Source organism: Leopardus geoffroyi, chromosome C2 (assembly GCF_018350155.1).
Source record: "Leopardus geoffroyi isolate Oge1 chromosome C2, O.geoffroyi_Oge1_pat1.0, whole genome shotgun sequence".
NCBI classification, from domain to species: Eukaryota; Metazoa; Chordata; class Mammalia; order Carnivora; family Felidae; genus Leopardus; species Leopardus geoffroyi.
In genome coordinates this window covers 124,866,068-124,892,012 of record NC_059333.1, presented here as the reverse complement: position 1 = coordinate 124,892,012, position 25,945 = coordinate 124,866,068, and the positions used below count along the sequence as shown (strand labels likewise).

General features: G+C 41.7%; 1 protein-coding gene across 12 annotated transcripts; it reads left to right on the top strand.

The window, feature by feature from the left end:
• Positions 1-9,415: 9,415 nt before the first annotated feature.
• Positions 9,416-25,006, top strand: FAIM (Fas apoptotic inhibitory molecule). Of its 12 annotated transcripts, none has more exons than XM_045503496.1 (7): positions 9,416-9,863; positions 14,400-14,458; positions 15,544-15,676; positions 16,214-16,442; positions 18,720-18,758; positions 21,469-21,518; positions 24,559-25,006. In XM_045503496.1, the coding sequence occupies exons 2-7, from the start codon at positions 14,415-14,417 to the stop codon at positions 24,706-24,708; spliced, it is 645 nt and encodes a 214-aa protein (XP_045359452.1). In that variant the 5' UTR covers positions 9,416-9,863; positions 14,400-14,414; the 3' UTR covers positions 24,709-25,006. The 12 variants fall into 12 exon arrangements, with proteins under 12 accessions (XP_045359452.1, XP_045359457.1, XP_045359461.1 ...); XM_045503493.1 differs by lacking the exon at positions 9,416-9,863 and adding an exon at positions 9,949-10,171; XM_045503497.1 differs by lacking the exon at positions 9,416-9,863 and adding an exon at positions 10,299-10,322.
• The last annotated feature ends 939 nt before the right edge of the window (positions 25,007-25,945 follow it).

The following is a 25,945-nucleotide window of genomic DNA, read 5'->3' as shown; positions in this document are numbered from 1 at the left end:
AACGCCGCTAGCTGTTTCCTCCGGCAACCGGGGGAGGCTAGGCGGGCCCAGCGCCCGGTTGGCTTCGCAGCTGGAGGCGGGGCTTATATTCGCGTAGACCAGAGTGCGCCGCGCTTGCGGTCTGCGCCTGCGCACCTTCATTGCTCTTTCCACATTTTCTGGCCTCGCAGGTGCTGGTCGCAGCCACCTGGAAACTCATTTGTCCGGGAGACCGCAGAAGTACATACTTAAGGCAGTTGGTGAAAGTGAGGCCGGGGCGAGGTGGCCAAGGCACGCTGCCCTCCATACACACAGTCAAGCCGTGACTGCGAGCTCTTGCTGCAGGACTAGTCAGCCTGTTCTCCAGGTTACAGACCTGGCTGAGCACAGCAGCACCTGGCATTTGGAGAACCCCCGTACGTGTTTGTTGCTGACATTTTACCCTTGTATTCAGCATTTTCAAATCCCCACTAAGCGTCAGGCCCTACATCAGGCTCCAGAAATGCAGAGGTGGACGAATGGAGATGCTCAAAGTTTAGTTAGGGAGATGGATATATGCTCTGAAATTCAGATACAGTATGATAGGCATAATCCGAGGATTTTGTGTAGGGCGCAGAAGGGAAAGAGAAGCATTACCTAAATCGGTTACTGAAGACTTCCTAGCTGGCTGCATTTTAGAATCTCCCGGGGAGCTTTGAAAACTTGGTGCTCAAGCCCCAGACCGCTTAAATCAGAATCTCCAGGGTGGGATTCAGGTGTCATAGTTTGTCGATAGTCTCTCCCCAGGTGATTCCAATGTGCAGCCAATCTCAAGAACTGCAAACCTAGAGAAATGGTTCTGAATGGTAGGAGTTCCCCAGCAATACAAAGGAAAGACAGAGAAAATTCCTGTGCAAATTAAATAACTCCAAAGCACATTATTATAATGCTCAGGTTACAAGTGCACAGTAAACCTTATTATTTTTTTGTCATTAAATCTGGGCCCCTGCGGGACCGCTCATATCTGCTCTCGCTTAAAACCTAACTCCCAAAGCTTTTACAAATATAATGGAACTTACTGAGAGCTTTCTGACAAAACTGAGTAGTATGTTGCATCACTGGAGATGGGGAGGAGGAATGCCTTGACAGGTGTGCTAAAAAGCTGGGACTTTATCCAGGGGATGATGGGAAACCATAGACAAGTTTTCAAAGAGGTAATAAAATGGAAATGTTTTTGTTTGGGTATCTTTAGGCCTAATTTTCATGCATCTTGAGAATACAGATAAAAACTGAAGGGCCAGTCGGTTGAGCATCAGATTCTTAATTTCAGCTCAGGTCATGATCCCAGGATCGTAGGATCGAGCCCTGTGTCAGGCTCCATGCGGAGCCTGCTTAAGATTCTCTCCCCACTCTTCCCCTTTCCCCCACCCGCGTGAACTCTCTCTCAAATTAAAAAACAAAAACAAAAACAAAAACAAAAACAAAAACAAAACTTTTTTAACCTGTAGGAACAGCTCCACCATGTACAAACATGATCACAGCTTTTTTTCCCCACAAAATCACCTCACTATTCTATTGCCAGAATAATAAATTCAGAATCTACAAATAGGTCCCTTACTACCATTTTCAAAAACTCATAGCGGGTTAAGTGATCCAAAAATTCCTAGTAGAAAATACAATTTCCACACACCTGAAGGTAAGGCTTGGAGTCTCATCTGCCCGATATAGTCGTTGCACGTTACAGCCACATGGTGTCGCTGTTTGACGATCTGTAGTCACCAGGTCTGTGGTGTTGCAGGTCCCACACGGGCCAACAAGGATCTCCAACAGAAGGCATTAATCATAATGTGTCTCAGAAGGAAGTCTCAGGGTCATAGCTTTTAGGGTACAGTACTTTCAGGCCCATATTCAGCCCTCTTCTAGGCAGCTGGGGCCATTATGAGTTTGAGCTCTGGGTCTGCTCCATGCAAACATGTTCTCACCCCTGCCACCCAACCCCTTTCCTTACCTGCCTATTCACACTAGCAATAGTTAATAAATAGATTTTCATCTTCAACCCTTGAAACAGAGTCCCACTGCTTGCCTTTTCCAAGACAATAGGGTGATTTTCCCACTCTTCTGAGTGTAGCTGCCTTAATTGTAGCCAGGAAACCAAATATCACAGGTCCATTGGGATCATTTTGGCCTCAGATAATAGAAAACCCAATTCAAACTGTTTACTTAAAAAATAAGGAAATTTATCATCTCACATAACAGAAGGTCCACAGGCAAAACAGACTTTAAGGCTGGTGAACTCAATGGTTCAACAAGTTATCAAGGACCCAATTGCTACCAGGCTCTCTGCCCTGCTGTAAACATGGTAGGTTTCAAATTCCTACTAAAGTGATTTTCCAGATGTCTACCAGGAGCATTCAGGACCCTGTACTTTTTTTTTTTCCATCTATAATCTTTCCATCCAGTGTTTTTGAGTCAATTAGGTCTCACAGGCCCATATGCTGCTTCCCAATCAATATCTGTCTAGCAAATGTGAAGATGGAGTAACCCTTTTCTGGAAGGGGAAAAGGGTTACCATAATTGGAATTGACATGGGTGGGTGGTCATTGAGTCACATAAATTGCAAGGTGGAGGTATGGCTATTTGAGTAAAACTGCCGTCCTGTAAGGGTCAAGAGGACAACGGATGCTAGATGCATAATCACCAGTATCTTTTACAATCTTCAAAGCACAAGAAGGCTGATTACTCTCTATTTCCTAACAAGAGAGCCTCCTCTTCATTACTCCTGGATTTTGTGTGTATCAAGTGGAAGGGAGGAAGCTCTACAGCACTGTCCTCCAAAGGAATTTCTTTATTACGACCATCAAGGCCTTTTCAGCACCTCTCTTTGCTAGAGAAGTAAAAGGCTCTGCACACAAGCTGTCTTAGCATTCTGCTGCATTGGTCTCAAGTTTTCTATGAGTCTTCATTGACCCACCAGAATGTTAATGGTTCTAAACACTCATTTAACACTTATTTACAAAAATGTATTAAGCACCCATTTTGTGTCAGGGACTAATCTAGATGCTGAGTTTACAGTGGTGAGTGAACCAGATGTGATTCCTGCCCTCATGGTGTTCATGATCTAGTTGGGAAGAGAAATATGAAGGAAAAAAAACCCTCAAATAAGCATTAGTTATGATAAGTCTATGAAGAGAACAGAGGTGTGCGGAGGAGCCTCTCTCAGGAAGTGACATTTAAGCTGAGATCCAAAGGCTGTCTTCATTTCAGCTTACTGCTTTCCTCTGTGCTTTGTCTTCCCAGTATAAATTACAGCCTTCGTTAACAATTAAAACAGATCTTTTCGTTTAGAAACTTCTAAACTGATTCTCAAATTTTTCTCCTAAGCATAAAACTATCAATGTTATTCCCATAACAAAGAGTATACCACATACGAATGGCATTTGGTGATGAATTCTTGAAGAGTCTTCAATTTACAAGTCTTGTAGACTTAGAATCCTTAGTTACACTAATACATTTGTTTCTGCCTCTCCTATGAGAATTTGAACTCTGGGGACACGGATCATATCTTACCTTTTCCAGCACCTAGCATAGTCCCTGGCACATAATAGATACTTAGTACAGTGTTGAGTGGCATTGTTAAATTTGAGTCGGTTTTATACAGGGGTCTTTCACCTTCAGGAGCCATTTTCCATATGAAAGACCATAAGCAAACAGCTCAAACATATTAATAACAAATGCTCAAGAATCAATACAGATTAACAATAGTTATATTAATTGAACCTTTAAAATGTATCAAGCTCTGGGCTAAACACTTTTATTTTCTAATTTCTTGACTCTTCACAGCAACCTTAACATAAGTACTGTTGTTATCTTCATTTTATAAATGACCAAATTGGAAAAGAGGAATTTAAAAAAAAAAAACTTGCTAAGATGACACAGCTAGTATGTGGCAGAGCCAGGATCTGAAACCAGCACTCAGCTCCAAGGCCGATTTCATTAACCACTTTATCAACCACTTCTCTTGATGGGCATCTGGTCTACCATAAGATGGGTATGCATTTATTCCAATTTGAAGTTATTTCATCTGTGCATTAGTTATCTATTGGTACATAACAAATTATCCCTAAACACAGCCCCTTAAAACAAAAACGTAGTATCTTGACATGTCTGTGGCTCAGGAACACAGGGGGGCTTAGCTGGATGGTCTGGACAGAATCTTTCATGAGGTTGCAGTCAACCTGTTAGCCTGGGTTGGTCGTCTCAAGGTTCAACTGGGGCCGAAGGATTCACTTCCAAACTGACCCATGTGGTTACTGGCAGGGCTGTTTGTTCCTTATCAAGCGAGCCTCTCCACAGCCTGCCTGGGTACCCCCAAAACATGACAGCTTCCCACAGAGGGAGTGTCCAAGAGAATGTGTGAGCACCTAAGACAAAAGCTGAAGTCTTTTTTATAACCTAATACAGGATGTCACATATCATCACTTCTGCTATATGCTATTAATCACACAGACCAACTATAGTAAAACATAGTAGAGGACTATACAACGATGTGAATACCAAGAAGTGAGGATCCTTGGGAGCCATCTTGGAAGCAACTTACCACAATCTGTTTCCTCATTTTTTGTGAGTGCCTCCTCCACTAGAATGTAAACTTCAAAATAACTTTTTATTTATTTATTTTTTAAAGATTTTATATTTAAGTAATCTCTACAGTTAACATGGGGCTTGAACTCACAACCCCGAGATCAAGAGTTGCATGCTCCGCTGACTAAACCAGTCAGGCACCCCTCAAATGCCCTCAAATAATTTTCAAAAGCAGGGCTCTATCATACCTAAGAACATTACTTATATAATTTTTTTTCTTTTTATACTAAAAAAATAATAATAGGGGCACCTGGATGGCTCAGTTGGTTAAGCATCCAACTCTTGATTTCAGTTGTCATAATTTCACGGTTTGTGAGATCAAGCCCCACATAGAGCTCTCCACTGACAGTGTGGAGTGTGCTTGGCATTCTCTATCTCCCTCTCTGTCCCTCCCCTCATTTGTTCTCTCTCTCTCTCAATATAAATAAACATTTACAAAATAATAATCATTTCCTTTCTGGTTTTCCAGAAAGCAAATCTCAAAGGAGATGAAACAAAATTTTGAGCTGAACCCAAAGCTATGAGAGATACACATATCGAGAGGAGTGTTACCTATACGTAAATATCTACTCAGCACAGTCAGGAGCAAGTCAGGGGGAACTGAGCCCAAGATTCCTGCATTGACTAGGACTCTGGAAGCATGTTAAAGTGGGTCCAGATCAGTGGCTCTCCCGAGCTCCCAGATACAATTATCTCAAAATAAAATTTTTAAAAAATCACCAATAGACCTACACTAAAAGAACTTCTAAGTATGTACTTTAGAAAGAAAACAAGTGATCAAAGACAAGTCTGAGATGCAGGGATTGTTGAGAAAAAATGATAAACAGGTAGACAAATCTAAACAAACATCATGTAATTCAGTATAATGATCATGAAGGCAAATCTGTGGGCTGAAAAAAAGGACAGACTAAAATGAAAATGGGGGCAACCATTGGAGTTAGAGTATTCCAAGGTCCTTGTGTTGTTTGTAAGAAGAGGTGGGATGTTTAGGCCTTGTTAAGTATGCAATGTAAAATTTCAAGGGTAGCCATTCAAAGAAGAGGAATAGAGCCAATGACTTCTAAGCCAGTAGACAGAAAAAGTGGAATAAGAAAACAAAACCTAAGTCTACTTTTAAGAGTGCAAGAAAGGAGGGGTTTCTGGGTGGCTCAGTTGGTTAGGTGTCTGACTTCAGCTCAGGTCATGATCTCGCGGTTCATGAGTTCGAGCCTGTGTCGGGCTCGGTGCTGACAGCTCAGAGCCTGGAGCCTGCTTCTGATTTTGTGTCTCCCTTTCTCTCTGCATCTCCCCTACTCACACACTGTCTCTCTCAAAAATAAACATTAAACAATTTTTGAAAGAATGCAAGAAAGGAAAATAAAAAGCAGAACAAAGGTGGGACAATTAGAAAGCTAAAGGTAAAATAGTAGAGACAAGCCAAATACACTAGTAATAATAAATTGACAATATAAAATTCAAAGTGGGATAGTTCAAAACACCCCTCTTCATTATTATTTTTAATAAATTTATACCCCCTCCACCCATTTCTCCCCCCATCAACCTCTGAAGACCACCAATCTGTTCTCTGTATCTATGAGCTTATTTTTGCTTTTCTTTTTAGATTCCACCTATAAGAGACATATACATTATTTGTCATTCTCTGTCTGACTTATTTCACTTAGCACAGTGTCCTTGAGGTCCATCCATGTTGTCACAAATGGCAGAATTTCCTTCTCTTTTACACCTGAATAATAATAAAAGTGTGTGTGTGGCGGGGCGGATGTCTATACCCAGAAATGAAAGTGCTGGATCATAGCGTAGTTCTATTTTTAATTTTTTTTAAACCTCCATACTGTTTCCACAGTAGCTACACCAAATTACATTCCTACTAACAGGGCACAAGGGTTTCCTTTTCTCCGTATCCTTGTCAACACTTGTTATTTCTTGTCTTAGATAATATACATCCTAACAGGTATAAGCTATTCATGTATATAATTTCTATATAACTACAGAGGGTGGACTTGGAAGGAAACACTAAATTTATGTTCATGTTGGCGTTTGGGGAAGAGAGGCAAGTAATGGTGCTGGAGTTGCAAATCAAATAAGGTTTGATCTGCAATGTTTTCTTCTATTAAAATTTTTCACTGAGCCAATATGTAATGATGGTCAGTCAATTCTAGGTAGCAGCAATATGGGTATTGTTCTATACTTTTCTATGCTTTTTAAATTTTTCAAAATAAACATGATCCAAATTTTTACAAATCTTTACCAACTGGAACATGTGTCTGTACCGCCTTCCTTTGGCTCTTTGTTCTAATTAAGGGTTTATCTACAAACCCCAATCTCCACATGACTCAAACCAAAACCTACTTTGTCCTGAAATTTTCAAGCTTCTCTTGAAGTTCTACAAAATCACCCTGTTGTACTGCTTCTCCACTTTCTGTGTTTGTGTAGGGAGAGCCACAGCCTCCTTGGGCTGAGGGGAAGATGCCTAAGCCCCAGCAGCCTGGCCGGCAGCAAGAGACTGTTGTTACTGGCACTGGTCTGGACACACCACCCTCTGAGGCCAGAATCCTGGGCCCTGTGCTTGTTTCTCAAGCACTGGTGCCTCTTTCTTTAAACATATCACCAGCGGTTGGGCTGTACCAATACTGGAAGGGCATATGGAAAATTTTCAGTCTTGTAGGTATCAGACTAGAAAACTTTTCCCTTTTATTTTGATCTCTGTTCATACTGTGTAAAAAATTCAGGAAATCAGTCAAACGCATTAACAATTCCCTTTTCAGGGCGCCTGGTCGGTTATGTGTCCTACTCCTGATTTTGGCTCAGAGCAGGAACTCATGGTCCCTGAGACGGAGCCCCGCCTCAGGCTCTGCGCTGACAGTTCAGAGCCTGCTTGGGATTCTCTCTCTCTTTCTCTCTGTCTCTCTCTGCCTCTTCTTCCCTCCCTCACACCCCCCCCCCCAAATAAACAAACATTTATAAAAAAAAATTCCCTGTTCAAATGGAGGCCCAATGAAAACATGGAGAATGGTGAATGAAAACATTTTTAGCTGCTCTCCTAAAATACATCACTGATGAGGTGTCTGGGTGGCTCAGTTGATGGAGCACATGATTCTTTCTTTCTTTCTTTCTTTCTTTCTTTCTTTCTTTCTTTCTTTCTTTCTTTCTTTCTTTCTTTTTCATTTTAAAGTACAGCATGTGATTCTTGATCTTGGGGTTGTAAGTTCAAGCCCTACGTTGGTATAAAGATTACTTAAAAATAAAATCTTTTTTCCCATCCCCTTGAGAAAGAGAGAGAGCAAACACACAAAAGCAGAGGAGGGGCACAGGGAAAGGGAGAGAGGGACAGAGGAACAGAGGGAGGGAGAGAGACAGAGAGAGAGAGAGAGAGACAGAGTCTCAAGGAGGCTCCATGCCCAGCACAGAGCCCAATGTGGGGCTCCATCCCATGATGGTGAGGTTATGTCCTGAGCCAAAATCAACAGTAGGACGCCTAACCAACTGAGCCACCCAGCCACCCCCAAAATAAGATCAAATTAATAATCTGAGAGTGAGAATAAGTCAAAAGCATGGGGTACCTGGTTGGCTCAGTCAGTAGGACATGTGACTCTTGATCTTGTGGTTGTGAGTTTGAGCCCCATGTTGGGCATAGAGATTAGTGTGGGGTGGGGGGAAGTAGAGTCAAAAGCAGAATCAGCTTGAATGAATACATTTATACTCAAGTTCAATACCTTTCACTGTGTTTTCTTCAGACTTTCTTTCCATAACAATCCTGTCTGGTAACAAGTGACTATTGCTACCTCTACTGTCCTGGGCCCCTGGGAATAAGTAGGTGGAAAATGTAGCCCAAACTGGTATGTTCCTTAATGCCAGTTATCTGAGAAATTCTACCCAAAGAGAAAAGAGGGGAACAAGCCAGCGGAGGAATCAGACAGCACTGCCTATTCGTGGTGCAGACTTGAGTGTACCTCATGAATGTATTCTGCAGCCCCTGGGCAGAGGAGCTTCGCAGGACTCTAAGGACAGGCCCAGATTGTGGGACAGGCCCACAATCCACACTTTTCTATTAACAGGCCCTGTTAACATGAACTTCTTGCATCCCACAGGCCTCATTCCACATGCGGGCCCTGCAACTGCTGAAGTGCTTTGGGTCTGTCTGTAATACAAGCACTGGACTATTGTGAAAATTAACAGACGACAATATATAAGGACATAGCAAGCATTCAACAAATTATACCTTTCTGATCTTGTAGAGGATATCCAGATTTCTAAAGTTTTACCAGAAAATATGATCCTTCATTAAACAGTATCACTGAGCTGCTTCCCAACCAAGGTTTCCTGGTCCTAGCCCAACAACTCACTAAGGACTAAGAAAAAGTAATTAGGGAGGTGTCTTAGTTAGCCTTGTCCCATCCCTGAAAATTTCCACTCTGGGCCTTTTATCTGCCTCCCCTAACTCATTCTTTCAACATTTATTGAAAACTTTCTGTTCCAGACACTGATTTAGAAGAAAATTACAAATATGAAGAGTCTTTGTCTTAGAAGAGTTTTCAATACAAGGTAGCAAACAAGAAATCAGTGCTCACTAAGCAGAATCCTTGTAACATAATTTGCTTAGGAATTCAATCATTATGACTTTGCAGACTGATTAATCTATTAATACATTGTTTCCTATTGTCTCTCAACTTCCCTTTCACTCACGCACTTGCTCAGCATCTCGCACTGTGCTGATGTGGGAGATGCAAGAGTGAGAGCCAAGCACCCATTGCCCCTGCCTTTAAGGACCTCAGTCTACTATTAAATTACACATTAAGCAGCAATTACACAAGTAATTACACACCCTGGCAGGGACTAAGGAGAATTCCAAGTGCTGCAAGTCTTCAGGGCCAAGTCAGTTTTCCTTAAGAAATGATATCTGAAGAGCAAGCTCAACAAGAAAGTGGAGGATAACTAAGGCAAAAAGCAGGGAGGAGTGCCCAGCAGAGGGAAGAGCATCCGCAGAGGCCCGCAGGGGCGGGGAGAAAGAGCTTGCATCATCTGAGAATCTACACGGGGCCTCATGCCCGCTTAAAGAGTTTGGGTCCTTATGGAAGCGGCCAGAGCCATAAACAGATTTCAAAGAACGAAGGCCATAATCAGATTTACCTGCCCGGTGGCTTCAGAGAAGACACAGATTCTGTTTTGGCCACCAGGTTATCCCGGGCGTCCAGCCTCGCGCTGGCTGTCAGCGGGGCTTACCAACCTCGGCTGGCGGGACGACTGGACGCGGTGCGGGACTTAAGGTTTGGAGCGGGGAAGGGCGGGGAGGGGTGCCCGTGCAGAGAGCGCTAAGACGTCCTCTGAGGCAGCGGGCGGGGCTGGGTCTGCGGTGCGCGGGGGCGGGTGGCGGCCTGCGCTGGGCACCTCCGGGGACCTGAAGCGCCAGAGAGTCGGCGCGCACGGGACTGGCGGCTGCCGAGCTTTCAGCTTACGCGGAGGAGGCGCCCGGCTCTCGCCCAAGGGAACAAGCCTACGCGGCCTAAGTGGCAGAGCCCGAACCCGCGCGTTGCGGGTCCACGACGCAGAGCCTCCCGCGGTCCACGGCGGCCAGGTGAGCCCCGCGGCGCAGGTGAGACGGCCCCCAGAAGCCTCTGCGCTGGAGCGCGGCGGCGGCGGCGGCGGCGGCGGCCATCTCGAGGCGGCGGCGGCGGCGGGAGCTGCTAGCGGTGGGCGGTGTTTACGCGGACCGTGAGACGCCGCGGGTGAGGCCTCAGGCGGTGCTGGGGTGTTCCGGGCGTGTCGCGTCTGCAGGGCCGAGGGCAGAGGCGGTACCGAGCGGCGGGCCGCGGGTCTCCCCTGCCCGGCCAGGCCCTGCGACCTTGGGATAATACACTTCCAGCCGCTTTTTCCATGGACGCACAAGCAGACCGTATTTGTGCAGACCCTAGATCGTGAGGTGCCGTAACGTGGCTTCTTGGCCAAAGGATGCATTACGGGCAGCTACCCGTGGCTTCGCGTATTTTCCTGCGTCCTTTGTATTGGCCGCACTGGACTGCGTTCGTGTGCGCCAGGCTGACCTTCGCATCCATCCCCGGGGCCTGGCCCGGGCTGTACGTGCAGTTTGTTGAGTGACCGGACTGTGATTTACTTCGTGGATGCCGCGCCGCGCCCCGCCCCGCTCCCCCGCTGTCGGTGAACTTGCAGGTGGTTTTCAGTTTGTAGCTATTACAGAAAGCAGTTCGTTGAGCCCCCTGGTTCACGAAGCTTCCTGACTTTTCTGGAGGTCCCAGGGCTTCACAAGGTTCTGGGCGTACAGTGTCAACACCTACTTGTTGAAAAGTGACCTCCCTTGTGGCTGGCCTTACCTAGAGCTTTTGCTGAAAAGGGAACTATGAATGTGTTAGTAATTTAAAATTGACTTGGGTTTAGCTTGGACATACTATTATAGTACCCAGTACACTTAAAACCCAATTTAAGGCAAAATTCAATCTGGGTTTAGATGAACAGTGGAAACGTCTTAATGTTTGAAGCATCCTCTGAAACATGACTGTTGGATCGCTAGGGAAGAGACTTTAAAAGATACGCTGATGTCTAGATACTTAAGTTTTCTTTGAAGACATGTAAAAAGTGTTGAGTGAGTGACATCATCTTCATCAGTGAAAAAAATGGAATTTGTTTTTCCATCCTTTTCATTTACATTTTTAAAGTTTTGTTATTAAATAGAGGGAATTTTCTTTGTAATGGTCATTTTCCAGTTTGGTCACATGATCCTGAAAATTAAGTGTATGTATGAGTTTATTTTTTAAAACTTAAAAAAAAAATTTTTTTTTTTTTGAGAAAGAGAGACAGAACGGTGGAGGGGCAGAGACCGAGGGAGGCTTAGAATCTGAAGCAGGCTCCAGTCTCTGAGCTGTCAGCACAGAGCTGGATGTAGGGCTTGAACTTACAAACCGTGAGATCACGACCTGAGCCGAAGTCGGACACTTAACAGACTGAGTCAATCAGGTGCCCCATTCTCTCAGGTTTTAAAGCCAAGTCTGGGGGCGCCTGGGTGGCTCAGTCGGTTAAGCGGCCGACTTTGGCTCAGGTCATGATCTCACGGTCCGTGAGTTCGAGCCCCGCGTCCGGCTCTGTGCTGACAGCTCAGAGCCTGGAGCCTGTTTCAGATTCTGTGTCTCCCTCTCTCTGACCCTCCCCTGTTCATGCTCTGTCTGTCTCTCCCTGTCTCAAAAATAAATAAAAACGTTAAAAAAAAAAAAAAAAAGATAAAGCCAAGTCTCTTCTCTCTCCTTACCCACTTAGCAGGCCAGTATCCTTTCTCTGTGGGCCCATTCTGTCCTTCACTGCTTCCCTTTTCAAGGACACTCCTATGGTTCTGTTGTAGTCATCTTTTGGTCTCTCTAGAGCCCCTCACTCTGAGCTTAGTGTCCAGCTGAGTGCCTGGCACAAAAGTGACTGATAACTATCAGCAAGGTGAATGAATTTAGAATATGACATGTGTTTATTAAGTCCAGTTTGTAACTTAGAGATGTGTGACAGATATTTATCATTATTCAAATGAGTAATGGAGATATTGGGAACGAGGACAGTTGTGATCATCTTTCAGTTATAGATATAATCACATTTCAAGAAACACTACCAGAAGGGCACCTAGGTCTTTTTTTTTTTTTTTTTAACAATTTAGTTGAAGTATAATTCAGATACCATACAGTTCACCCATTTAAAGTATACAGTGTCTTTTTGTATATTACACTATTAATTTTTTTAAGTAGCGGCGAAATACATATGACATAAAATTTGCCATTTTAGCCATCTTTTTCTTTTAAATGTTTATTTTTGAGAGAGTGAGAGAGTAGGGTAGGGGCAGAGAGAAAGGGGGACAGAGGATCTGAAGCGGGCTCTGTACTGACAGCAGAGAGCCTGATGCGGGGCTCTTGAACCATGAGATCGTGACCTGAGCTGGAGTTGGATGCTTAGCCAACAGCCACCCAGGTGCCCCAGCCATTTTAACCATCCTTAAGGGTACAATTCAGTGGCATTAAGCACATTCACAATTTGGTGCAACCATCACAATTTCCAAAACTTTTTAGCACCTTAGATAGATGCTCCATAAATAAATGAATGTATAAATAAATGTTGATAGTTTAGAGGAAAACTTCAAAAAATAAATGTGATTTTGATTTCTCACTTCCCTTCTAATTTGTTGTCTTTTATACTTCTATATGAAAAGTTATTGTAATTAAGATAGTACTATGCCTTTATGTTAGTGTGATAATATTAAAGTCCCTTGTCATGGAAAAACTGGGCAATTCTTTCAAGTTTGAATGCTGAATTACTGAGCTTTATAAGGTCTTTAAAAGTTATAAAGCAAAATTTGAATGATATTCCTAAGCCCACTCTGATGTGCAAAGGATGGCTTATCCAAGTTTATATTCTGTTTGGCTTCCTCTATTGCTATGTATTCTCTTTGCTTTTATAGGTGCAGGATACCCTCCACTTTCATAGGAGATATCCTAGGGCTTCTAGAAAGACTAGAAAATTTCACAAATTGTTAAGGTGCTACCAAAAAAAAAAAAAAAAAAATTTATTCTCGCTACAAAGTGTTTTGAAGTTTTATCTAATTTTTATTCTAAAATTTGTATGTTTTCTTTGCCTGTTGGAGTGCTTTTATCAGTACTAATTTCTTCTTTGACATCCTTTTAAAAACAATTTGTGGCTTCTGACTGTTTCCAGCTAAAGAAGTTGGGCAATCTCCCATTTTTAACAAGGAGGGAGCACCCTTGGGCAACTATAGGGAAAAGGCTAGGCCAGAGTAGATTTTGGAAGCAAAAAATAGTTGAGCCTATTTTTCGGTAGGTTTGGCAGGGGTACAGGCTGTTAATCTCAAATCTCCAAATGTGGAGGGTTTCCTATGCATGTGTGAATATGTGTGCTTTTGATTTTAGTAAAATTTAATTAGTATTATAGCCCAGTTAATTCTGTGGTATTTGCATTGGAGTACTGGGCTCTAATTCTGGCGCAGGCCCTACTAGTGACCTGAGCAAACCACATAACTTTTGTGGATTCGTTATTGGCACTAGTAAATTAAGTGGGGTCGAGTAAGTGGATAAATTAAGTTTGCTGTTGGGAAACAGCACTAGCATATCCTTGGCTGCTACCTGCAAACTTGTCATTTCTTTGAAGTTCTCTAAAAAAATTTTTAAAAATTTATTATATTTTTTATTAAGTAAGCTCTATACCCAATGTGAGGCTTGAACTTACGACCCCGAGATCAAGAGTTGCATGGTCTACTGGCTGAGCTAACCATGTGCCCCCCCCCAAAATTTTTAAGTTATATATTCCGACATAATGTATATTCTAAAATTTAATATTATGATTGCATTTAAATTTGTTACCACCCTGTAACATTGATGCTTCCTGAGATGCATTCTGTGTATCCTGGAGTTTTATGTATTCCCTGACCTACACCTCACACCCTTGGGGCTTCTTATACCTTGATTTGAGGAGCACAGGACCCAGAGGACCTCTAGGTCTCTTGCAGCTCTGATGTGGTATAATATTTGGAATAAACTAGAGTTTATTCTCTAGTTTTAGGAAATTTTACATTTATAACAGGGAAAAATATGATTGGCCAATGTGCATGACTTAATTTCTTTTCCTGAAATTGGAGGTTGCAATTCTATTGTATGTAAAAGCTGGTTTCATCAGAAACTGCATGCAATTTAAGAAATGGATTGCAAACTTAGAAAAAACCCTTTGCAGATGTTATCTTTGTTGCTCTCAGTCTTTCTTTGCTGCAATTCTGCTTTTTTCTTTCCTGGCTGCTAATTGGATTAAAGGCTATTTTGCCAACCATGGCATCTGGAGATGACAGTCCTATCTTTGAAGATGACGAAAGGTAAATGTCTTGCATGGCAGTAAAACTAGCTTTTGAAATTTTCAAGATTGTTTTAATCACTCAAGAGTTATTTATCCAGGCTACTTTTGTTAAGCACACATTTTGTAAAGTTGCAGAATGCTTGGTTTTGCTTTTCTGTGATTTAGAGCAAGGGTAGTAAACACTTGGCATGTAGGTGGCTGCCACCAACATGGCACGTCTTTTCCCGTAGGGCCTGATATAAGGTCTCCAAACCCATCTTAGCACAGAGTTCCTGGCAATCACTTCAAAATGACAAAAAATCCATTTGCCATTTCTGATTTAGAGCACACAAAAGACATTAGAGTGAATAAGGAGTAAGATGTAGTTAAAAGAACAGGCTCAAAAATATTTTATGTATGTCTTATATAACATGTCATTCACACAGGACTCATATAGGATGAATGTTATATATTTTATATTAACATATTAATATCAAACATATGTATTTAATTTGTGCCAGAAACTTATGACAAAACAGAATCCTTTATTTTTTAAATAAGATTACTATAGTAAGGACAAGAATTACCATTTTCCATTTTTTTTCTCTTATTATAGGACATTTCTTCTATGACTTTTATTTTTCTTAGTATAATGAATTAGAACCCTTTTTGTTAAAATGAATCCTAATTGGTTTAAGTATGAAATGTTTGGAAAGTTTTTGTTTTGGAGTGAATGGATCTGAGGAAGAAAAACCAGAATTAAATACTGTGCTTTCTAAATGGGGGGCAGGGGAGAAGTAGAGACTTTTTACTGACCTTTCCAAGCATTATTCTGTAGCCAAGCTTAGAATACTATCCTGGATGAACTGATCGGCTCTTAATCCTATTAATATTAAGGTGACTTTGTTTGGAATTATCCGACTACATACCCATATATAGTAGTTTCATCTTAAAGGAAGAGTGCACAAGAGGGAGAAGATAGTTATATGTACTGTGAGTAGAATTTCTCAGTTACTATCACTTTAATATTTTCTAATTTTATGGGTTAAAAAATCTGATATTTTTACCTGGAAAGATAAATTACTGTTTTTGGTGTATTATAATTGCTTCATTTTATTCCCTTAGCCCTCCTTATAGCCTGGAAAAAATGACGGATCTCGTAGCTGTTTGGGATGTTGCTTTAAGTGACGGAGTCCATAAGATTGAATTTGAACATGGGACCACATCAGGCAAACGAGTGGTATATGTAGATGGGAAGGTAGGGAAAAAATGCTTGATTTTGTTAATATAGATTCTTCATGTATGAATTCAGGGCTTTTCTCTTAACAGTGGTTATCTTTATATTTTGGCCTGTATCATTTTGCTGGACAAAGCAAACTATTTATAGTTACAGAATCCATAGACTATATAACATTTAAACTTCAAGTGTTTTTATTTTGTAAAATATTTGGATCATGAAAGAATAAAATTATACCTAAATAGCACTGCTATTTACTCACTTTAATTATACCATTTCTTGGGGCGCCTGGCTCAGTCAGTTATGCATATGACTCAATTTCGGCTCAGGTCATGATCTCATGGTTTGTGAGTTCAAGCCCCTCATCAGGCTCCTTGCTGACAGCACAGAGCCTGCTTGGGATTCTCTCTCTCCTTCTCTCTCTACCCCTCCCCCACACTCACTTGCTCTCTCTCTCTCAAAATAAATAAACTTAAAATTTTTTAAATTATAGCATTTCTATAAATATTAAATTTTCTTCCATTTGTGTGTTTTCAACTTTTATATTTTATTGCTTAGGAAGAGATAAGAAAAGAATGGATGTTCAAATTAGTGGGCAAAGAAACCTTCTGCGTTGGAGCTGCAAAGACAAAAGCAACGATAAATATAGATGCTATCAGTGGATTTGCGTATGAATATACTCTGGAAATTAATGGGAAGAGTCTCAAGAAGTATATGGAGAACAGGTCAAAAACCACCAATACTTGGGTATTACATTTGGATGGTGAGGACTTTAGAGTCGTTTTGGGTGAGTGCTGTTTCTGCAGAATTCATTGGCTTTTTATGATGGTTGTTAATTAGTCCCTCTTGTGAGAGCTTTGAATAGACAGAGTGTAAGGGTAGGTATATTTTTCTTTTTTTTTTTTTTTTAATGTTTGTTTATTTTCAAGAGAGAGAGAGAGAGAGTGGGTACACTAGTTGGGGGGAGGGGCAGGAGAGGGAAACACAGAATTGGAAGCAGGCTCCAGGCTCGGAGCTGTCAGTACAGAGGCCAGTGTGGGGCTTGAACTCATGAACCATGAGATCATGACTCAAACCAAAGTCAGACCCTCAACTGACTGAGCCACCCAGACGCCCCAGCGTAGGTGTATTTTTGATGTGTCTTGTGTGAATGAAGTATTCATTTAATTGATATGTGAGAACCAGATTTTATAGTGACAGTTTTGAGGATGATAAACAGGTTAAAAAAAAGAGAGAAATATTGATGTAGACATTTGCTATTTATTATTGATATTTCTATTATTTAATATTATTATATTTCTCTTTAAAAGGATGTGTAAAGACAGTTGGAGGGGCAGCTGGGTGGCTCAGTTGGTTAAGCGTCCAGCTTCAGCTCAGGTCATGATCTCATGGTTCATGAGTTCAAGCCCCACGTCGGGCTCTCTGCTGATAGGTTGGAGCCTGGAGCCTGCTTCCAATTCTGTCTCTCTCTCTCTCTCTCTCAAAAATAAATAAACATTAAAAAAAAAAAAAGACCGTTGGAAATCTAAGACTGATTAGTAACCAGGGACTTTTTCTCTAGGTAGCAATAGGTTTAGTACTGCAACAGATCAAAATTGTCAAAGTCCAGATAAAGTAGATTAAAAAATAAAAAGTAGTAAGCCATTGATCTTTAAACTAAGTTTTTTTGTTACAGATTGCCATCTGTGTTGTTTCTACCAGGCCTACAAAACTTAAGAGACAAATATTTACCAGTTACTATCTTTTCTCTCTTCTGGTACTCCAAGTATTTCCTGCTTCTCAAATCATTAAGACCATTTGGATCATCTCATTAATTCATTGATTCACTTATTTAGATGATATCGAGTACCTACAAAATACCAGTTAGCATATCAGTCACTGAGGATACATAGATGAAGAGATGTTGTCCATACCTGTAAAGATTCTGCAGTCTAGTCAAATGCTAGAAAATACCTTTTTATTTTTTTAAGTTTATTTATTTACTTTTGAGTGAGGGGGAAGGGGCAGAGAGAGAGGGAGACAGAATCCCAAGCAGGCTCTGAGTTGTTAGGGAAAAGCCCATGCGAGGCTTGAATTCACGAATGGTGAGGTCGTGACCTGAGCCAGAATCAAGAGTCAGATGCCTAAACGACTGAACCACCCAGGCACCCCTACAAATACCGTTTTATAAAAATTTTTTTAAGAATGAAAAATGTTGCTGGGGCGCCTGGGTGGCTCAGTCGGTTAAGCGTCCGACTTCGGCTCAGGTCATGATCTCATGGCTCAGGCTCTGTGCTGACAGCTCAGAGCCTGGAGCCTGCTTTGGATTCTGTGTCTCCCTCTCTCTCTGCCCCTCCTCCCGCTCATGCTGTGTGTGTGTCTCTCTCTCTCTCAAAAATAAATATTCAAAAAAAATTAAAAAAAAATAGAATGAAAAATGTTGGGGCTCCTGACTGGCTCAGGATTTTGAGTATGATCTCAGGGTTGTGAGTTTGAACCCCGTGTTGGTATAGAGACTACTTAAAAATAAAATCTTAAAAAAGAATGAAAAATGTTTGGAGCACTGGCTGGAAGTACATGGATTTTGTGGATTGCATTTCTGTGATGTTTCTCTGTTTCTTTTTCCTTTTTTTAAAAATATATATATTTTTAAATGTTTTATTTTTAAGTAATCTCTGTACCCAGTGTGGGGCTCAAACTTACAACCCTGAGATCAAGAGTCGCATGCTCTACCAACTGGGCCAGCCAGGCACCTGCATTTCTCTAATATTTCCTATACATTGGTAGTTGACTGAAGAATTGGTCAGATTTAGCTTTGATTTTTTTTTTTCTGGCAACCCTACTTTATAATTTCGTTATATCAAGAGGCACATGTTGTTTCGTTATATCAAGAGGCACATGTTTTTTTTTTTTATGTTGCCAACCTTTAATACCTAATGTTTGTATCCATTAATTCATTAGCAGTTGCCAAATGGTGATATTCTGGAATATTTCTAAAATAAGAAACTTCCTGTCATCTGTCTGGTTGCACAGAGTTACAATTTGTATAACAAATGCAGAATAACACTTGTTTTGCCTTCACCAGTTTTCAAAATACTGAATTGGAACATATTCTCCTCTAAAGGTGATTGTTTAGGGTTTTTTGGTCGTTATTAACTCATGGATTTAAACAATTTGATGTGTGTCTCAACATATTGAAGTTATTATCCTTATTGACCCTCACATTGTCCCAGTTTTGGCCAATGGTGTATTGTTTAGATTTACTCCTGAGTCCTTTTGACACATCCTTGGTAGACATTGAAATCTTCCTTGCAATCTGGTATGACAAGATGTCTTAGGCTCATTTGAACATTTTCTACTCAGACGTGAAATCACCCCTTTTTCCAAAATGCCCTGGTTTCTAGTAGAGGCAAATGGTATTTCAGGAGCATAATCTGGGCATACGATAAAGATGCTCATTATTTTTAGGAAAGCTGCAGGCAGGCAGAGGGAAGAGGCTCCAGCACGCACATGCTCCAGGACCTCCTATGACTCGCTGAATCCACTTCTGAGCAGCAATGACTGAATACTTTATCAGATAGATATGTTCTTTTTTTTAACATACATACTTAAATAGGTGCTATACTCATATGATTCAGAAATCATAATGATGGGAAAAGATATATGCAGAAATTTCTTTCCACCCCTGTTCCCATCCACCCTGTTTCCTCAATAAAGATAAGCTTTTTTTTTTTTTTTTAATAATGAGCCCTTCCAGTGTTTCATTATTCAGAGTCAAGCAAATACAAATATTTTACTACTGCCTTATTTCATAAAAGCCTCTTGTTTTATTGACTTATTTGTATATTCGGAGGATCCTCTTCTACCAGCACATAAAGAACTTTCTCATACTTTTTTTTATAGCTGCGGAGTAAGTCTCAGTAGTGAGTAAAATAGTTTATTTAACTCATCCCTGACAGATGGGCGTTTGGGCTATTTCTAACCTGTCGCTGTTAGAAGCAGTGTTGGATGAATAGCTTTGTTCACCTGCCTCTTGGAATTTGGTTCACATATCCCTTTAGCATACAATCCCAGAAGTGGGAAAGTAGGGTCGCTGGGTCCAACATCACTGCCCTTGTTGTTTGAGGAGATGGTGCCCGGTTGTCCCTCCTGGTGCTTCTACTGGTTTGTGCTCCCAAGTACCCATTTCCCCACAGGTTCTCCAGCCGAGCATGGTGTCAGATTTTGTTATTTTTTTGATATTCTGCTGCATGAAACGTGGTATTTCAGTGTTGTTCATATTTGCCTTTTTCAAAATTAAGTGAAGTTGAGCATCTTTTCATGTTTGAGGTCCTTTTGTATTTCTTTTCTGATAATGTATCTTCGTGTCCTTTGACCCATTTTCTTTGGGGCTCTTGGTCTTTTTCTCAAGATTAGACTCTTGTCTGTGCTGTGAGCTTCACTTCATTTTTCCCAGTTTGTCATCTATTGTATGAGTTTGCTTATGTGTGTACGTGGTTTTTTAAACCATGCAGAAATATTCTTTTATGTAGTCAGATTTATCCCATTTTTCTTTTATGGTTTCTGGATTAGCAGGTTTCTTCAGAGGTACATTAATAATAGCTTTAGAAGGAATCTGCGTGCAAGCACATGTCCAGCAAGCACACTAAATAAAATTCCAGTTTTCACCACCGCCATGCTTATTTTAGCACTGTGCGCTCTGATTAGCTGTTGGGACAAGCTGGGTTTCCCTGCAGCTGCGGCTGGTGATGCCTCCCGCTCAGGAGGCCACTAGGGCAACATCTGCCCACATCTTTTGGGCCCCCCTGCCTCTGTCTCCCTTTAGCCCAGCTCAAAGGCCTCCCTCCACTCTCTGAGGCTCCCATCTCAAGGTGTGGGGAGAAAAGGATCCCTGTTAGACTGTGTTCCTGGAGTAGATGGCCTGTCACAATTAAGCCCCTGACTGGCACCTCAGCCTTGACCCCCAGGCAAGTTTTTGCCTCCTGGGCATCCCGCGCACACGGGTCACGATTCTTTCCAGCCTTCGTTATAACACCTACAGCTCATCTTCTGGCTGCTTAATGACTGCACTCTTCTCTCCTGCCACCTGCCAGCACACTAATATTTACAAGCAGACCTGGGGATCCTCTCCCAAAACGCACATATATTGTGCACACGCGCACACATATACATGCCTCCCGAAGTGAGCTCTGGCAGCTTAACCAACAGCCAAGCGTATCGTGGCAGCACTTGGCTCCATACCCAGCGCATACCCAGTAGCACCGTACCCAGCACAGCCACCAGGTATACCTGTGTTGTTGGTTTTTTATGATCCAATAATTTTCCCCAAAGTGAAACTATCGCAAAAAATGAATAGAGATTCTTGTGCTATCCAGTAGGAAATTAAAGGCTAAATTTCTAAGCCTGACGTGCTGTCCAGCCTGTGTGAACCTCGTGGCAGCCTTTCTTGGTGGCCTTTCTGTGCCGTCATCCAGGTGGCTCAGTGTGACAGACAGGGGAGTCATCTGGTCACGATGACAGTCCATGTGAAAAGCTCCTTCCTCACATTCATTTCTGTGCATCCTCTTAAATACTGAAGTTTGTGCTGTGGTGTTTATTTTGTTTGACAAGACTTCACCCATTTGTACTGAGACCATGATTTTCTCTTAAAAGAGCGTTTTGTTTCATTTTTGTTTTGTCTGTGAACCGAGAGTAAACATAGTGTCTTCAAATTTAGGAGAATTTGAAAGCCATGAGTACATTTCAAAATCTAGTATATCAAACTTTTCTTAAAATAATGAAGAGTTAACTTTGAGTCATAGAGTATAATTTTTTTTAATTTGTTACTTTTACAGAAAAAGACACTATGGACGTATGGTGTAATGGTAAAAGAATGGAGACAGCAGTAAGTTGACCCTCTGATTACTCTTAGCACCATGAGTATAGTTGCCATTGAAATGTTGCTGCATTTCCTAATTGTGGAGATTGATAATTAACCAAGGTCATCTCCGTTAAGAACAAGATGAAGTACCCTTGACTCCAAATTCTGAAGACCTTTCCCAGACAGCGCCTGGGGACAGGAAGGGCATGGAAACACCTTATGTTGCGAGCTGGTATCAGCTCTCACCAGCTGGCACCTTTCCTCGCCTGGACCAGACTCTGTCCTAAAAAGCATCCACACATCAAAAACTGCCCCCCCCCCAAAGTTTGGCCTCCTCCTGTGTTTTTCCAAGTTCAGGTGGGGCTCTATACCTCCACTTCTCAAATCTGCATGCATAGGAATCACCTGGGATCTTGTTAAATGCAAACTGTGACACTTCCCTTGGTGCTGCCAATGCTGCTTGTCGGCCCACGGGTCACACTTTGAATAGGAAGGCTTTACATATACCATACTCAAAGCAGATAGTACTTCTCTAAAAGAAAAGTTTTTGAAAAAGAAGTGCTGCACACGGTGTCGGATGACACAAAGGCAGAGAGGAAAGGGCACTGTCGCAAACCCCAGAAGACAAGTGGAATTTGTAGACCAGCAGTGCCAGGAGGGTAACCGCTCATTGAGGCCAAGCACGACATCCCCGTCACACCCCAGAGTGTTGGGCCCCTGCCGTCAGCTGCTTGCATTATTATGTGGGATGGATATTGGGATGAATTCGGTGAGAATGAAGTAATAGCGGTGTGCACAGAACAGGGAGCAAGTGGAGACAGAGGAGACCAGCATGGGAAGCACAGAGTGTGGGACTGGGAGCTCACGTCCCTGGGTGGACATTCCGGAGGGCTGTGGGGTCTGCTGGCCAGCAGGGGGCACCATCCCTCGTACCCACCTTTCATGCTAGCTCAGACGTGGCCTTCTGGGCTAGAGGTGACAAGACTCTGTTGTTACGTTTTAGCTAGTTGCACATTGTAGTTGCTGCCATTGTCTCCTTGTCTGTTGTCGGGATAGGAAGGTGGGGAGAGGTGCTCGGAAGGCAGGAGGTCCGGGATGAATTTATTCAGCAGGCTACTGAAGACCTGCTGGGTCTCGTGGCTGTCTGCTTCTGAGGAAGTGCCCACGCCAGAAATCAGAAGTTACAAAGATAAATGCCTCTCTCTTTCTTACTCCTGGTATGAATTCTTGAAGGGATATTTAACCAGGGCTCACCCAACGATCCCCAGAGCTTGAGCCACTCACTCTCCAAGTTAAATCCACTGTTAGAGACTTCTTTTATTCAGAGAGGCTTGGTGAGCACTTCAGTGTTTCACGGCCCCTTGTGGAATCCATTAACGTAGATCAGGCACCTGCTGTGTACCCAATGCCACACCTGGTGGTTCTTGCTGTTCTTTCTTTCCTACCCTGGAATTCTCTAGATGCTCAATCATCAGTTTTTAATCCCCTTCCCTCCCACCCTCAAGGAATTCTCCAGTGCAGATGTAAAGAGAACATTGTTTTGTGGTGTTAAGAATGTGGTCTGTGGTCGTAAATAAGAACTTAACGATAATGTTTATCCACAATGTCTTTGTTCTTCAGTTATTAACAGGGAAGCACAAGTGTTTGGACAATAGCCCTTTACAACCCAGTTGCTTCCTTATTGTAACTACAACCTAATTTGCAGTGTGGTGTTGGCAGCTCTGTGTCTGGGCAGCCTTCCCCAGCGCAGTGCACACCTGAGTTAGTTTATTTTCTCCTTTTTCTTTTCATCTCAAAGCCTCATGACCAAGATTATGTATCTGTGAGATTGTGCCCCCGCAAGGTGTCAGTACCCCTCCCATAAAGAGCCATTGGCCAGAATCTTCTCAGAGCTCAGAAAAAGCTCTACCCAGTGCATCCCATGCTTTCATTGGTTGGATAATATCAGCTACGGGACCTTGCTCTGTCCACTTTGGCTGCCAGGAAGCTCATAGCCAAATTTTAAGTCTGCTCGTCATTTCTTTGCTTTCTGGCAGAATTCACGTTTATCCTCCAAGCCTCCTGTTCCTTCCTTCTCTGTACTACTTGGCCCCGATCTTTTTACTCTAGATGTTCAGTAGAAACACAATATGAGCCACAGATACGAGTTTCTTGTGTAACTTTTCTAGCAGCCACACTAAAAAGTCTTAAGATGAAATTCATCTTAATAATATATTTGGTTTAAACCAGTATATCCAAAATATTATCATTTAACATGTAATCAACATAAAAAGTTTTTAGAGTTATTTTACATTCTCTGTTTCATTCTCAGTCTTCCAAACTCAGTGTATATTTTACGTTTAAATAGCACGTTGCATTTCAGAGTCCCCACATCTCACGTGCTCAATTGCCACCTGTGGCTGGTGGCTACTGTGTCTGGAAGAACGGGGTCTAGACTCGGTAGTGTTTGCTTTTATGTGACCTGTGTGTTTTACAGTAAATCACCTTATATTCTGAGGAATCAGATTTTCAGAGTGGGTAAGAAAATCCCATCCCTTCCTGAAGGGGGCCCTCAGCAACTATTTCACCACTCTGTGCCTCAACCTCCTCACCTCTGCAGTGTGGATAGTAATAATACTTCTAGGACTATAGTAATAGTACTTCTAGTCTATAGACAGGGCTATGCGAGGACACCCTGAAATAATGCATGCGAGCTGTTCTTGATATAGAACAAGTAACTTGGTATAAAGTATGTGTTTGCTATCATGTTTATCATTTTTACTTTTAAAAATAGTTGATACTGTCTACATAGAACATGTTATAGTCACCTAGCCACGTGGTGTAAGGGTTTTTTTTCCCCCTGAAACATAAGATTCTATAATCTTGAGGGGTACAGGTAAGAAATTTTCGGTTCATAGCAGAGATGTAAAAGCATCTAGCAATACAAGGTTCTAATTTTAATTTTCCAAAGTTTAACATTTAGCTGATAGATACTTCATTATACTACGCTTTTAGATGGTGTTAATGCTCTAGACAAAGATAAATGTTTCTGGAACACTAATTCCTCCTTCTTTTGTTGGCCTAGGGTGAGTTTGTAGATGACGGGACTGAAACTCACTTCAGTGTTGGGAACCATGACTGTTACATAAAGGCTGTCAGTAGTGGGAAGCGGAAAGAAGGGATTATCCATAGTCTCATTGTGGATGATAGAGAAATTCCGGAGATTCTTGAATGACTTCATGATGGTGCATTTTAATCTTAAGAAGTAAAGATCAAGACTTTTAAATTACTGTGGTAATTAAATATGTTCAAGATGTACTTTTTAGTACACTTAGTCTCCCAACTGTTTATTTTTTAGTTACTTAAAACCGTAATATTCCAAGGGTCAAAAAAAAATTATGTACAATCATAAAAATTGCAATTTATTTTGTAAATAATGTAAAGTGTTTTAAAGCCAAATGGAAAATAAGATATGGACCAAAATCACTAATGTTTTACAAGAGGAACTTTAACTATAATAAACACTATAAAATGGGTGCTGCTTGATTTGTGTTTCTAAAAATGGATGTCTTTGTATATTTTTAACCTATGGAGATAGATAGTCTCTTTAGTTTAAAGCAGTTGGTACATAATGACATGATTAGTTTAACTGGAGAAAATGAGAAACATTTTCTGTCTGGAAACTTAATGTCAAGTCGTGTCACAGAAGAATTTAATTAAAAATGGGTTTCTGGAAATGTAGTTATTTTGTTTAATCAGCACAGTAGGGACAAATTAACGAGAGAAAGAAAACAAACTTCTTTACACCGGCCTGCCTCACTTGCATCCTCAGGCAGTATTTACTAAAGTCAGAGTTGCTGGGGCACCTGGGTGGCTCATCAGTTGAGTGTCTAACTCTTCACCTCAGATCACGATCTCATGATTCATGAGATCGAGCCCCACGTTGGGCTCCACGCTGACAGTGCAGAGTCTGCTTGGGATTCTCTCTTCCTATCTCTGCCCCTCCCCCTGCTTGCATGTGATCCGTCTCTCTCTGTCTCAAAATACATAAATATTAAAAAAAAAAAAAAAAGCTGCATATGGTGTGGGGAGATAGCAACAGCGGGAAGCAGGCCCACTCAAGCACACTCAGAGTGCCTCGTCAGGACAGTGAGTGCTTGAGAATTCATTCAGTACTCTTATGGTCTTTCAAGGCAGGATATAGTTTAATAGTAGGACCCTTCATCGCAGTATCTCCTGTCTATTCTCACATGGTAATCCTCTGTGAGAGGAGGGATTGATTCTCCGTTTTCTACACTTGCTCTGTCTGATATGGGAGCCATTAGTCATGTGGCTATTTAAGTAAAATTACATACAATTAAAAATTCAAGTCCTTTATTACACTAGCCACATTTCAAGTGCTCAATAGTCACCTGGGGCTAGGGGCAGCCATATTGGACAGTGTAGATACAGAACATATCCATCATCCTACC